This window comes from Oryza sativa, chromosome 12 (genome assembly GCF_034140825.1).
Source record: "Oryza sativa Japonica Group chromosome 12, ASM3414082v1".
Lineage (NCBI taxonomy): Eukaryota > Viridiplantae > Streptophyta > Magnoliopsida > Poales > Poaceae > Oryza > Oryza sativa.
In genome coordinates this window covers 11,280,330-11,295,995 of record NC_089046.1, presented here as the reverse complement: position 1 = coordinate 11,295,995, position 15,666 = coordinate 11,280,330, and the positions used below count along the sequence as shown (strand labels likewise).

General features: G+C 38.0%; 1 protein-coding gene across 3 annotated transcripts; it reads left to right on the top strand.

The window, feature by feature from the left end:
• Positions 1-1,434: 1,434 nt before the first annotated feature.
• LOC4352010 (SAGA-associated factor 29 homolog A) lies at positions 1,435-15,666 on the top strand. 3 transcript variants are annotated; one of them, XM_015764863.2, is made up of 9 exons: positions 1,435-1,688; positions 4,606-4,699; positions 6,988-7,064; positions 7,155-7,264; positions 8,500-8,582; positions 9,608-9,658; positions 11,747-11,897; positions 14,574-14,587; positions 15,194-15,666. In XM_015764863.2, the coding sequence occupies exons 1-9, from the start codon at positions 1,517-1,519 to the stop codon at positions 15,294-15,296; spliced, it is 855 nt and encodes a 284-aa protein (XP_015620349.1). In that variant the 5' UTR covers positions 1,435-1,516; the 3' UTR covers positions 15,297-15,666. The 3 variants fall into 3 exon arrangements, with proteins under 3 accessions (XP_015620349.1, XP_015620348.1, XP_015620350.2); XM_015764862.2 differs by having other exon boundaries at positions 7,152-7,264; XM_015764864.3 differs by lacking the exon at positions 1,435-1,688 and adding an exon at positions 3,409-3,650 and having other exon boundaries at positions 7,152-7,264.

The window sequence follows — 15,666 nt, the reverse complement described above, 5'->3', positions numbered from 1 at the left end:
CGAAACAATGAAAATAGAAAAGGGTGGCGATGCGCCGAAGTATTATTGAACTGTCGTCCCTTGTTTATAAGGTGTCGGGCCATATTTATACCCGAAGTATATAACATGTCCTTGCTGGACACGACTCTATCTCTATTACAATTTAAAACACGAACAAGTCCCTTAGGCGGAATTTTACCAAAAATATCTATAAGGAATTTAACAAAATATTCTAATTAATAGATACAATTTCCTTTTCTGGACTCTAATCCTTGCGTGGCAATGCCTATGAAGTGCCTTAATTGATCCCGACAACAGTTGCAGGACCACCTGTTCGGGATCGGTTGCATCGGCTTGTCCTTGTCGGATTTAGTGTCAGCCGATGCATATGGCAGCCGATGCCATCCGTAGCCGATACACACTCTGCTTTTCTCAACCAGAATCCCTTCAAATCCGCCCTGACTCTGGTCTTGAATCCGATCTATGGTTCTACCAAATTTGGTCATTAACAGATACATTAAGCTATTATTATGAATTAATTATGTGATTTATAAGATCATGTACGTAAATGACATAACGAATCATGTATTTCACTTATTTTTTAACATCCATTGTAACGCATGAGCACTTAGGCACCAATTTTTCTTTAGCCCCAACAAACCTACGACATTTAACTATTTACCACTTTTAAGTTGTGACATTTAATAATTTGCCACTCATATGTCATATGGGCCCTAATATATCTATGACATGTGAGTCCCGTGGCAAATTGTTAAATTCTACGTTAAAAGTGATAAATACTTCATTTGTAAAATAAAAAACAATCTAGTATTGGAGATGCAGTATTTTTTTTGGATGGTGACTAGTGAGAGTAGTAAATATTCGGATGGTATGCTTGTGTTTATTAATATTGTCAGTATCCTGATTCATATCGTATCTTACGATATTACGATCCTACCAAGCCAAAACAATACCGATCCCACCTAGTATTTTAATTTTCATAGTATCTCGATCCTACTATTCATTATTACACGATCCTATAAAATTTTAGGTAGTATCCCGATTCTACGATCCCTTCGATACTATAAAATATTATTTAAAATAAGATAGTTTGAAAATAATGTAAATAAATATTCTCAAGTTTATATAAAAATCAATTAAATATATGAAAACCAACGTGGTTTCTATTAATAAATATTTATATTTGCATGACATATATTATTATTACTATATTATATATATATAGTGGCTATATGTAATTAATATAAATATTAATTAAACTTTTTTTAAAAAATCTCATATCCCGATACTAAGATACCATTTTAAGTATCCTTATCCCGATAACCTTGTGTTTATAGCAGAAAATGCTTTCCTGATTCTCCCATCCGACTATGCTGTTCTGCACTGGCGCACGGCACCAAATAAAAGCCTCGGCTCGCCTCGAGCTGTCCCCCCATCCCCCAACTGGAGAGTAGTAGATCGATTCGATCCACCCTCCGATTCCTTTACCGAACCGTGGGGGAAATCCGCGCCGGGGATGTCGTCGTCGGTCGGAGGCGGAGGGGGAGGTGGCGCGGGCGGCGGCGGCGGTGGCGGAGGAGCGGACATTGCGAGCCTGCTGGATAAGGCCAAGGAGCTGGACCAGCTGCGCAAGGAGCAGGACGAGGTGGTCACCGAGATCAACAAGATGCACAAGAAGATCCTCTCCTGTAAGTAGCTCGCCATGCGCGCGCGTGGGTGCTGTTTTCGTTTCCGTGCTGTTCGAATTGTTGCCGAGGTGTTGGATTATATTTGTAGATAACGGACGAACGGTTTTCGGCCCCCTTCAGTTAGATGTTGGATGCGTTTCTTATCCAGTAGCTGGATGTTCAGTTTTGGACGGTTTAGATGGATTTCTAGCTGCTTGCTACCTCGAATTAGGTGGATTGGGAGGCGGTGCTACGGGGGTTTTGACTTGTTTTGTTGGTTTGTGCGATATGCTAGTAGTTGGCTAGGATGTGTTTAGCTGCAAGACTGATAGCTTGCTCGAGCACAACCATTAGGATTGATTGTGCGGGGTGGATGGGGCGTGCATGACTGCTGTTGTCTCCACTCTAGGATCGCTGGAAAGAGGCCTTTTGGCCCTCTATTAAAAAAAAAAACAGAACTGAAACTCTGATCTGTTGTCCTTTTCTTGATTGTGCTTGCTTGTTTGGTTAAAGTTTCAGGGTGTATGAATCTCATGCATGTGTCAAACATACAAATCTTCCTATGAAAAAGAGTAGATGTTTTCTTTTCCAGACGTTCGAGAGTAAAATTATATGCCATGGAGATGCGTAAGAAGTAGTGTTTTTGTTGGGAAGTGGGAGCAAGGTAAAGTAGAAAAAAAAATGTCAGTATACATCTCTGTTAAGTTACCCAGTTATCTTTGTTCATAAAAAAAAATCGAAATATGAATATAACCTCTAGGTTTGTGTTTTGAAAAGCCAAATTTGTAATGATATGATGCATTGCTGAAATACTTGGATCAGTAAATATTGTTTTCTTCTATTATTTAACAACATTTATTGGCTGGGGAGTGTGAGTATGAAAGAAACAATCTCGAAGGCTACTTACGTATGAAGACCATTTTGTGAGTTAACTTAAGTCAAGATGCTTGCTCATGCTCAACTTCTTTTTGACTCAATCATAAATGCATATTTTTAAGGAGGATAGACACAAATTTCTTATAGGTAACATAAATGCATATTTATCAGGAGCAGCAGAGATACGAAATCTCTTATGGGTAACTGAACAAAAACTGTAGGTTTTCCTCCATACATGCCACAAGAGCAGCGCATGGAGGTGTGCAAAAATGGTATTTTCTACAGAAGGGTAGTAGGGTAAATGAGACGAATTAGAACTTTATAGCTTCTATAGTTAATGATATACCATTATAACTAATAGTAGAAGATAAGAATATAACTAATAGTAGAAGATTATGAAAACCTTGATATTTCTTCGATCAATTTGGGTAATCATCTTTATGAAAACGTTAATATTTCGCCAATCAAGCTAGTCAATTATTGTTTCTTGAAGAAGGAATGTATATAAGAGTAAGGAATATATATACGAGTAGACTGGATGATCATAGGCTATACTTTTTTTGTCGAATCCAAATGAATAAGAAACACAATATATTACTATGTGCTTAAGAATACTCATGAGGTTATAGCACCTAGATACTCTGCTGAACATAATTGAAAATGAGCAAGTTGCGGAGCCCAATAAGCAAAACGACAGCTAGGAAGGCAAACTGGCACATACGCCTAGAACCAGCAATAAAGGTTGCAACCGTAACCTGGTTGCGCCTGAATTTGTCCTTTTAGAAATGGACTACTCATTTATTTACTTCCAATCACCTGCTCTTGCACACCTTTAAAGCTGAAATTGAGAGAACCGAACCCCCTTCCTTGGATCTCCATCAATCTGTGCCTTGTTCACTCGTGCAAATCTGGTCAAATTCTTATCTAAGGGAGAGTAGGAGATGTCATCGTCTAGGGCAGGGGGAGAGGGAGGGCGAGGAGGAGGAAGAAGAGGGCAAGGTTACATGGAGCACCTGCTTGAGAAGTTGAATCACCTGGATCAGCTGCAGAAAGATCAGGACAGCATCACCGAGAAGATCAATGAAATCCACAAAATACTCCGCTTCTGTAAGCTGCTTTGTTCCCATCACTATGCTTAAGCCCATCCATATATTTTTGTTCTTGGCTGGGAGAGGAGAAGCGGAATGGATTTAGAGGAGAATGAAGAGTTCCCTTTTTCTCCTCGTTTTCTATTGATCTATGCTGAAAATTTAACTACTTGTTCTTTCTGAATCACTGTTTACAGAAAGGCCACTTCAGGTTTGTGAGGGTCCATACATGAAGTTTTTTGTATTCTCTAGACTCTAGAGGCTGCTTGAAATTGTCCTTTTCGTTCTCTTTGAAATCATGTTGAAATTCTGGTATTTAACTGTGAGTGTTCTGCTCAAGATAAATAACTGAAGTTTTGATCCATGGGCATTGTTGTCATGATGGTGGTCCTTTGATAGTCAGATTCGTGCATGCATATTAGTAACATCGTACTGTTTTCATTATGTTAGTAGACACAAACAGATAAATGAAACTATGGAACTTGAATATGAAACAATTGTTAAGCCATCAAATAAATCTATATTGCATATAGAGAAAAAACCCTTGAAGAATTCTCCTACTTCAGTACAGGCCTCTCGAATGTTGGTGGTGCGTCTGTTCGAAATGACATCTTGCTGCCAGGTGTCCTTGCATGCTTCTGTTGGCTCTGTTGGAATTATGGCCTCTTTCTGCTAGATATCCTAGCCATGCTTCTTCTCTTGTGTTGGAGCTGGCTTCTTTCTGCTGAATATGGATCACTACAGTATCTTATTACAGTGCTCCTCCAGATTGTTGTTGCTATTCCTTGGATCAGCCTCCAGCTGATATATGTCTGGGCTTCTGCTGCTTCTGTCTGCCTGAGCCCTTGCCCTCCTGTATTTTTGTTCTATGGATTTTATTTTGTGCTTGGTACTATTTAAGTGGGCAGTAATGTTTACGGTCTGCTAGAATGGACATAAATCTTAAAATTCTTTACATTTGGTTTGTTTTGTAGCTCCAGAGATGGTTGATAAACAGGTTGATGCTACGTTGATTCGGCTTCGTGCTTTATATACACGTGCCAAAGAACTTTGTGAGAGTGAAGTCAGGTAATTTCATGAAGCTTGAACTGATAGAATTTTCCCTTTTTTTGTTATCTTAAGATGTTTTCTTAAAAAGGATAAATCAATTATTGTCAAAGCTCCATGTCAAAAATTTTGTGAACACACATTTGTTTTCTCACTTCAATTTTCTTCGTGCTCCTTTCAAAAACATTGCTGCATGCTGTTCTTCTTAGGAAACATTTATTAAAAAAAAAATCAACTTTGACCACTGTTGTACTAGCTTATCTATTGAAGTCATCACCAATTTCCATGCGAAATGCGAGCAGACTTATCAATTTGAATTTTCAATATTGTGATTAGGTGCTGTTTCTGTGGTTCAATCTTGTTGAAATTGCATGTGTCAGCAATGTACATTGATTCTGTCAATTTCTTTGTGGGTCAAGAGGAATGAGTTGAGGTGGTATTTCGGTTACTTTTCAAGCTTCTGGATGGTGGGTTTAAATAATCATTAGTCTAACAAATAAATCAGATCTGTGTTTTCTCTCTATCCCCAGCTACAACTGTGCAATAGAAGTTAACACTTTATTCTAAGTTCATAAACTATTATATGAAAAGATGCTATAAATCTAAGTTGTTTAGATATAAATGAAACAAGCAAACATATTAGTTCCTTTTACCAATCTAGAGCAAGAAAAATGCCACTATGTGAGAGGCTTCTTCAGGCCTGTCGTGGCAGCAATCATGTGGCAAGTCTGCATTGTCAAGGGATGAGGCCTGTGGCAGATAAGTCATTAGGCTTAGTCAGTTGACTTGTTATTCTGAATGGTCAGGTTATCTGTTAGTTGGTCTATCCGTTAGTTGTGTTGGCATGTTAGTTTGAGTGTATGCCATATCTATAAAGGGCTGCCTAACTGTTATTGGAAGGTTAACTAAAAAAAAAAAAAAGCCCTGTACTCCTGTTCATGTTCCAGCCCTCTCCTCTGCCAAGTGGCATTGTTCATCTAGCGCTTCCTCTTCTAAAGAAATTCCATCTGGCCTCTTCCGGTGGTAGTCATTCTGTTGTGGACTTCCATAACATTATAAATGAACACAAAGAACAATACTGATGAACACAATCAGTGTATCGGTTATATTGAAATCTTACATGCTGAAGCATTTTTAACCAGGCTTAGCTAAATTTAGGAGCAAGTATGTTGAAATTTTATTTGTTCAAGTGTTGCACATGCTATTCTTTTGTTCAGTTAAGATCTACAAAAAATCATGGAACTCCCTACAGTCTGATCTGCTGGATAAGTCTTAAAAGCTACTCCCTCTGCCCCAATAAGACTTCATTTCTAGCCCTTCAACTGTCCCCAAAAGACTCCATTTTTAGCTTCTTATTTACCCTCGGTCCGCAAATCGAGAAGTTTACTTTTATCCCTTCAATACCCCTTACCTACCACTTCACATACTACTTTCTTATAATCAGGGGTACTGTGGTCTTTCTCTCACCACTAATTTGTCAACTTTGTCTCAAAAGTGGAGTCTTTGTGGGACAGGGTGGAGTAGAAAGTACAAACACTTCCCTGCCTGAATCTATTGAGTGCATGTACAAAAATAGATAGTAGTCGTGACCAACTGTTTACCTCAGAGAACAGTTTTGGTTCAGTTATAACAATCAAAATGAAGCGCTAACAATTTCAAAAAGAGTCTCAGAAGTTCATCATATTGGTTTTGACTTCTCAATAATAGGTACAGCATCCTATATGCCTGAACAGAAGCTTCCGTTCAAAAAGTAGATGACTGTAAATAAGAAAAGAGAATTGAGCATCACATACTATGTGAAATGTTGATTTACTGAATTTCTAGTAAAAAAATTCTTTGATGAAACTAAAATTTCACTTTTGATGTCATGAATATGCTGTATATCTTGCACATGTTAACCTATTTTACTTTTTTTTTTTCAGAATTTAGCATAGAATGGTGGACTATAAGCTTGTTTGATTTTTTTACTTTTGTGCAACTTGCCTATAAATGAAATGATCGCAGTCCTCCTGTGTGTTCAAGAAAAAACTTTTGTGCGACTTGTCAGCAGAAAGTTCCTGCTTCTTTGTTAGGCACAATTTCTTCAAACATTGAACATTGGCTTTGTAGAACATGGTTATTCATGCTGGCCATCATGGGATCACAAACAATACAACAGCAGCGCTTTCACTTCAATGATTTTATATTGGTGCTTTCAATTACTATTTTACTGATATTTGCTTGGATTATCTGGTCCGCTCTGAGTGCATGTCTTCTATTGGAAGAAACGTCTCCTGCAATGTGATCAAATATTTCGTATTACTTTGCAGTGCATCGTCTGCTTTGGTTGGACTATTGGATGGTTTGTTGCAATCTGGAACTTCAGCTGCACAACGAAAAAAGATAGGTAAGCACTAGAAAAGATTTTGCGAGTCAGGTTCAGGACAAATTATTGTTGAGCATGAAAAACTAAAGATGCTTGCTACATTTGCAGAAGTTGGTGAGCAGAAAAAGAAGAGGATGAAGTCTGATACAGATACTACACGATTCTCCTCTGCATCTATGAGGAGCCAACTTGACCAAGCTACAAACCTGAAAGGAGAACAGGTTTCAACTTCAGCTGAATTTGGAAATATCAGTTAGTTTTTGTATTTCAGCTGTTTGTGCTACAGCAACGCTGATGAAAAAAACACTTCTACTTTCCATGTGAAGACTTGTTAGTAACTTTCCTATGTGGTGTTTTAGTTTTAACAGGGTTGTTTAAATCTTGTTCAGGCTGTCAATTTTGCAATGTGTTCCCTCAAACACCCAACATGCCTGACTCTTTTTATTTCTGCGTCTTGAATACTCACAACTGCCATATATAGATTTTAGGATGGTTTTACATGAAACCTACTCATGGGATGTACATGTGAGAGTGAGATCCAATTATCCTATTTAACATAGCATTTTGGTCTTGGAGTCATCAAGAACTACTTAAAAAAAATGTATTGCTAAAGATTTAGTGAAGATTGAGTAAGCAAAATTTTGAAGAAGTTTGCAAAAAAACATGGGAAGAATATTCAACCGGAACAAATCTCCATAACGTTTGTGGTACCCGGCTGGGGTTTGTTATCTATTTTATGTAATGATTTTTTTTCTTGCATCAAAGACCTGTACCTAGATTTTATTGCTTCCTGAACATTATTTTGTTTCTCTGAGCTGGAGATGTTACTGTAACTTCTATTATCCTTAAATTTGGACTTGTTCAGCATCATGTTTTAATGCCCTCTGTACTGCTGGAAAAACCAGCATACAGAAGTAAATTATAATTTATGTTTTTCTAGAAAAAAAGATACTTTCATCATTCAGTTGCAATGATTTTGTGTTGTGGAATGAAAACATCATTGCATTCTTACGAAAAGAACGCTGCATCCATTTTTGTATGTAAGTTTATGTAAATTTAATGAACATTATCAATTAAAAACACCAAAATTACTGAAATCCTCTGCATAAAAACTGTTCAACCATACTTGTTTTGTTTTCACTTGTTAAGTCTATAGTATATATTTAATCAAACTAATCGGCAAGAACTCCAAGGTCCAGGGTTAATTAGGATTGTCTTGATATTACCCTTTCCAGTCTTTGAACTGACATCTATTTGAGACATTTTACCATGCGCTAAAAAAACTTGATACTTGATGTTGGTACTTGTAGCGGATGATATGCTTGATAAAGAAATTTACCCTTCCTTTCTCTTTAGCACATCATCAATTGTGCATAAATCAGTTCTGCTCTTTTGCACATGTGCGATAACATGCTGTATATATTAAATGTCTCACATTTGTGCTATGCCATTTCAGGTTGCAGCTAAGGTCAAATCAGACGAAGAAAAAGATGAATGGTTTGTGGTGAAGGTGATACATTTCGATAAGGAAACAAAAGAGTATGTCTTATTCACCTTTTATCTATATTATATATTTCTTGTATGAAAACTTGCTCTAGGGGAAAAAACTTTGTGCGGATGAGGGCAGTTTTAGACTATTAACTATTTCCTAATCTGTCTTATTGTAGTCATTATTACTTGAGAGGACCATGAGTCCTGGGTCTATGGAGCATTTTAGGATATCTGAGGTAGACAAGGAAATTGTAAATAACAAGAAGGTTATCATTTCAGGTTGCATGATTATCCAGAAGAGCCTGGCAAACATGAATATGAAAACAGCCAGCAGAGCTGTGGGGCTACTCTATTTATATCTTTCTATATATAACCAAAGTAGTTGGAATGCCAGCTCTTTGGTTGAGCCACGCCATCCGTTTAATTTTGAGCTGTTTGATCTCAATTACTGTCACCATTAACCATTAGATCTAAGATTAGTAGGAGAGAACTCTAGTCTGTGACCATCTTTATAGTGAAAAGCTGCCACCACTTTGTCTACCACGCTGCCTCTTATTGTGGTTTTACCTCGTCCTCTCCTGTACTTGGCTGCTCCTCATGCCCACACTGCTTTCTCCTCCACCACACTGAACTGTGCTGCCTCTATGCTCCATCCTTCCTGAGACGAGGCTTATGCAGCGCCCTGTTTGTCCTGAGAGAAGACCATACCCATGTTCACAATAGCACAGCACTACCTCCATTTAACCCCTCTTCCTGTCTCTAATGGACTAGCTCTCTCTCTTGGTGCAAATGGACCATAGTGCCACCCTTTTGGCTTAGTCTTGTGGAGACACGACTCGTCATCCCTACTATGAAAACCACTTGCAAAATCATGTCCGATTCCTTTGGATCGTCTGACATCATCTTAGCCCCCAGTGCCCATTTTTACTTCCTACTTGAATATATGTCGTATTTTTATTGGGGTGTGTGTGTGTGTGTGTGTGTGTGTGTGTGTTTGGGGAGGGGGGGGGGAGTGGGGTTCTGTAATATTGCTATTCTTGAAGGAAGCATTCATGAATTCATTGAATTTGCAGATATGAGGTACTTGATGAGGAGCCAGGTGACGATGAAGAGAGTGCCCAAAAGTATGAGATAAGTCCAGGACTGTCATTTTGGTTTCTTGTTTGCTTTTACTATAACAATCAGGTCATTTTTCAATATATTCCGATTCCTGAAATGTTCATTGATACTGAACCTTTGGGACCATCTAGTTCATTTTGTTAATCCTACGCTACATTTGAGGCCTCTTGGGTCAACCTAGAGGACTAAACATAAGCTGCTGTTCCTCCTTTCCTCCCCCTACCTTTGCTGCTGCGACCAGGCCTCTTCTGCCTGCAGCTGTTGTTTCCTGGTGGACAGACAGCGATGTCAAGCGTGTGTGCTGTCTGAGTCTGGCCTCTGATCTATCTGGCCAGATCAGATATTGCCACGACACTAGTGTCAGGTCTCCCATGAATCGGTTATGCCCTCAGGCATGCAGATTTTCAGATGGCGTCCTTACCTAGTTGCCAGATCAGGTGGATTGGCCATAGCACTATGGCAGCATTGTCTGTTTGTCTATTATAACTAGTGTTCAAGAAGGTGCTAGATGGTCAGCGGCAACTCCTAAGGTGCCTAGGTTCAACTTAATTAGGGGCTTCCAAGCAATTAGCAAGCATATGTCATACAAAAAAAAGACTAATCATAACTGATTTCTGGGATGCAAATCCTTGGTCTGACCTTCAGTCTGGTCTTCTTTGGTTGGGCACGATGATAAGTCAATGATCCTTTGAGGTGATTTAGGTGTAGCCTTCAATTTCCTTGATGCTAGGCCACATCATGTTCCCTGGCATCAGGATGCTGGTTGTTCCTGTTGAAGCAAGCTGTCGCAAGGTTGGTGTGGGTGTTCCTTGGTATTGGCCTCAGCATGATTCCTTTATTGGCCATGTCTTCTACTCCCTCCGTTTCAGGTTATAAGATGTTTTGGCTTTGGTCACAGTCAAACTGCTTTAAGTTTGACCATGTTTATAGAAAAAAATAGTAATATTTTCGACCCAAGATAAATTTATTATAAAAATATATTTAATTATTAATTTAATAAAACTAATTTGGTAATGTAAATATTACTATATTTGTCTATAAACTTAGTCAAACTTAAAGCAGTTTGACTTTGACTAAAGTCAAAACATCTTATAACCTGAAACGGAGGGAGTATTTCTATCTTGTTTCTCTTTTTTTATCGCTGATTATGGCAGTGTAATGGTTATGAGCACCCATGGTGCAGAGACCAGGAATCACCACTTCTAGTTTCATTAAAAAAAATCCTACAGTATCCTACAGCCACAACCCACAAGCTTTTGTGTGACCCTTTCCTTGATAACCCTAACCACAACTCATCCGCTGATTCTTCAACATCAGTCGGTTTGGATCTCTGCTCTTGTACTCCTTTCCTGGCTCCTACATCTTTACAGGATCCACCAAATGTGTGTTTAGGCAGAGAGGTGTTACTAGTGTTGAGAATGGGTAAGATAATACCATACGAGGGATTAATGATTCTGTGAAAGTAACAATAGTGTGTTAAGTTTATTCTAATAATTAAACCTTAGTCCCTTTGGATTATTTATAGATATTTACTGCTAAGATGTGACTCAGTTAATTTTGATTAATTGAGTTGAATTGTGTTGTAGGGTTGAAAATTAACTTCCATCAACTTCCTCATTTTCCTTACCTGTTTCCCTCTACTGTACTACTGTAAAAAAAAGAACTCAGCCCCAAGGGGAAAGACCTCCCCAGAGGTATTGCAACTAAGAAAAAGCACCCGAAACTGGGGCCGAGAACGGTCACAAAAACCGGTTTTCCCTACATGGGGAGAAGCCCTCAATGGATCGAACCTTAACCCGTGCTTTGAGGCCCACCCTCCATAGGTCGATTCTTCTTAACCCATGTTTTTTGGGGGAACCAGCGAGTGACCTTTTTTGGTGAAAGACCAGGATTTGAACCCTGGTCAGTAGCTTCCCAACAGAAGGCATTTACCACCATGCTATACGCATGTTCGCTGTACTCTTGTTAAAGCACTCTAGTTTTTTATGTATATGATGTTTAGTGAAACATTTGCAAACTCTGAGCATTAATTTGCACTATAATTGATGTTTGTTCCACATGTAAAATAATGTTACTTCCCCCTTTTGTAATAGGAAGTACAAGTTGCCTATGTCAGATATTATTCCATTTCCAAAGAGAGGGGATCCTTCCAGTGCCCCAGATTTTGGGCAGGGTCGACAAGTCTTAGCTGTTTATCCTAGCACAACAGCACTATATAGAGCTACTGTTGCCTCTAATCGTAAGGTAACATCTTAAAATCTTTCATGAATCCTATGTAAATCTTTTAAGTCTTGACAGTAATTTGAGTTTCTTTCTGTGTTCTAGTCCTGTCCTGTCCATATGTATGGATGTATTCCCTGTTATATGGTCAGTTTCATCTATTTACATATTCAATTATACCATCAAGATGATGAGCTTTTTCTGACACTTGAAACTTTTAGTTCTGTCAAGAAGTATGGTTGATTGTTGAAAACATTTAAGTTGAGGTTACCTTGAAAGTATGAACTTGAAAATAAGTCATCCTAGAAATGGGGAGTATATGAGCATCAAAATGCTTTCTAATCCAGATGCTCTCCCACCAAAGTAATGGATTTGGTAGTTGTTATTGATTGAAGCTGAGATGAAGCATATTTGTTATTTGTATAGATACATTTTCTGTCCCATGACAATGTTTGTACAATTTATCACTTATGCAGCAATATGTAGACCAATTTCAAGTTTTCAACATAACAATTCAATTCGTTGAACATGAGAAGATGGTAGATATGTGCAATTAGTTGAGCACACTTGACAATATTGCTAAATACACATGCTAATTATGGCAGGAAGATCCCATACATGGGTATCTTATGTTCTTTTTTCGACAGTGCAAAAGGTTACCGAGCTCTTTTAACTCTAATCTGCTGTATAATGCATGTTTATCCCAATATTTTGAACTTACACGACCGATTTCAGTTATGAACATACAAAGGAATCTCTAGTAAGTAGTTTGATTAGTTTCCCTTTTCATGTCAGTTCTTAGCCTTATCTTTAGGAATGCATCTGCATACTTTTGCTGAGATTCCCGAGAGATGTTACATTTTTGTTCTCTCACTTCAGAATAACATAATTGAATGGTTAGAACCTATGTAAAATACCACTATTTTTAGGTTTCACACCAATGTAACTGGCACTTGAAATTGAATAGTACAATTTAAGCTGAAAGAATATACTGTCTGAAATAAAAATAACAGACTATTTTCGTTGATACGCGTGCAAATTGACATATCATCCGGTTCACATCGGATGCTGGTTGCTTCCCAACCAAATTCAGTTATTCCAGTAACCATATTGTTTTGCACTGGTATGGGTGTAACTGCAAGTTGTTTGCTTGCTACTTCTTGCCAGCAGTTTGGTGGAAATTATTATCGGCCTGTTGGCACTACCTGGTCAAGTTTTGAATTCCTGATACTATTAGCATATTGCCTGTGCGTTGCAATGGGTTTTTACTTAATGAAAATTATCATTAACCTGCATTACCATCATCATCTCGTAATTTCTATATATATTTTGTTACTGACATGTGGGCCCTCTAGCTGCACAGTGTCTTTTTTTCCTTTCCACATAAACAGAGTTGGCGATTGGGTGATTGACATGTGGGCCCTCTGGCCCCACATGTCCTTTCTCCATTCCTAAAAAGGTTGGGAGTTGGTGGTGGGGTGGTAGATTAACCACTCACCACCACCACTCCTTTTTGGAGTATAAATTGCACTGATTTGCATAGCAATAAGCATAGTTTTGCTATAACAAATTACAAATTCCTATTGCATATCACTATTTAGAACACTACATCCCAGTTTGATTGTCTTAAGGTTGGCTATGGTATCTGACTTAGTGGGATGTAGTTTGATTATCTTGGGACCACTAAGTCAATCAAGGTTCGTTTCGAATACAGTTATCGTATGTTTGATAAGCATTGCTTTGCGATAATAAATTATAAGTTCTGTTATACAGACCGCTATTTTGCACACCATATGCCAATCAAGGCTTCAAAAACCAGTTGCCAAAGAAATCATGGGCACCCATCCCCGAAACCTTATTTTACTGGATATACATGGAAATATGATTTCTTAGTCTTGAGTAAGCAACTAGTGTTTCTAATACATAACTTAAGAGTTCTTTGTTTTTTTAATTCAAATACTGGTAACTGCCTGCCAGTTACATTTTCTTAATTCATTTTTTGCGAGGATTTCTTAATTCAAATTTAGTTTTCGAAATTAAACTCTTCCTGCCAGATTGTTGGTGACTGGTCACAGGCTCTGAATCAGTAACCACCAAGATTTTGAGCTCTGATGCCAATTTGATTATCTTAGGGCTCTCTCCTTTGGAGCTCAGGAATCCTATATCTCACAGGAATCCTAGTAGTTCCTTTTTTGAAGGAATCAGGAAAACTCATGTATTCGAAACAAACCATTAAGATTGTTTGTATCCAAACTCATGCTAACTGTTGTTCTAACGGTCTGAACTTGAGAAGTTGGTTACCACCTTGGTCTTGAGTGGTGACTGATGAACTATTGGCTGCCAAAATAGGGCTGAAAACTTAGAAGGGCTGAAACAGAAACGTGTAACCTGGTTTCATTGTTGATTAGTGGCTAATCTGATTACTACTATGATACTATCGAATAATACTATGCTGTTAATACCAGCAAGCTCCGTTTACATGTGTGACATGTCTTGTTTATACGAAGAATTTCAACATTATGTTTCATGGACATGATTTTATTCCACAAATGATTCCCTAACATGTATTGGTTTTGCAGAGCCATCTATAGTATCTTTTTTACAACTATTACATTTCTATGATTTCTATTGTTTGATAAGTGATTAACTATTTTTGCTCTGTCATCATGCTGATGTGAAACTGGGCTACAAACAATGCAGAGGAAATCTGACGAGTAAGTATTTATGTTTTTACAACTTTGTATAGTCTCATGTGTTGCTATTTAATTTTATGTGTTTAGGATGGTTCTGTATTTGTTTAATTTGTATTTCTACCTTACTGCAGTATCTGGAGAAAATTTGTATTTCTACCATAACTTAATAAGCTATGCATATACAATCATACATTACGTGTTTCCAGCGAGATCTTTTTTTTTTTGTGTTCAGATATTTTTGTTCCTCCTTCCAGCATGTAACTCATTATGGCTAAAGAAAAACAATGGACCTACAAAAACTCAATATCTAGAACAAAAAACAATGGACCTACAAAAACTCAATATCTAGAACAAAAAAAAAGTACTCCTGGCTAGAAAAAAAAAACAGAAGTCTGCTAAAAAAATCAATTACTTACAAAAAGTGAGCCCCAAAAGTTGGTGTGATATGGATTCTCCAACTCGGATGATTTTTTTGGATGGTACCAAGCAAACTGGACCTTAAAATAAACATACATGTTTGTGTAAAAGGTTTTAATCGGACTTTCTTCTTAATATTCTTATGACTAACATTTCAATAGCAACATTTGCTTTTCCTGAAAATATGCTTGTCTTATTTCCTTTTGGCAGTTATCTACTCTTGTTTGATGATGACGAGGAGGATGGAAATCTACCACAAAGAGCTGTGCCGTTCTATAGAGTGGTTCCTCTCCCGGAGGGCCACCGGCAGTGAAAATCTCAGTTGGATCCGTCTTTACCCCGGCCAGTGTAGTGTGTGAAGATAGGAGTGTGAGAGTGTCTGCCTGACAATGTAGTAATTTTGTTTTATCTGCACCTTGTCCGCAGCATGCAGATTGTACTACCAAAGTGACTTCTAAGATGTCCAAGGTTCAGCGATCATGTAAATAGGTTGATTCAGTGTTGCTCTATAACAAAAATAAGTGATTTCCCCTTCGAAAAACGCACCGCCGCACACCTTATCTGGCCTCTGCTTGGTGTGCTTCGAGTTATTGCAACGCAGGGCACTACAGTCGTATCGTCATATTGTAATTGATGCCTTCGTTGCATTTAAAGATGACGCGGCATTTGTGCATTGCACCAAA

Coding starts and splice junctions, on each gene's coding strand:
- LOC4352010 (XM_015764862.2), top strand. CDS start 1,517: ATGTCGTCGTCGGTCGGAGGCGGAGGGGGAGGTGGCGCGGGCGGCGGC. Junction 4,700..6,987: donor CTTTGTGAGAGTGAAGTCAG/GTAATTTCATGA, acceptor ATTACTTTGCAG/TGCATCGTCTGCTTTGGTTG. Junction 7,065..7,151: donor TGCACAACGAAAAAAGATAG/GTAAGCACTAGA, acceptor CTACATTTGCAG/AAGTTGGTGAGCAGAAAAAG.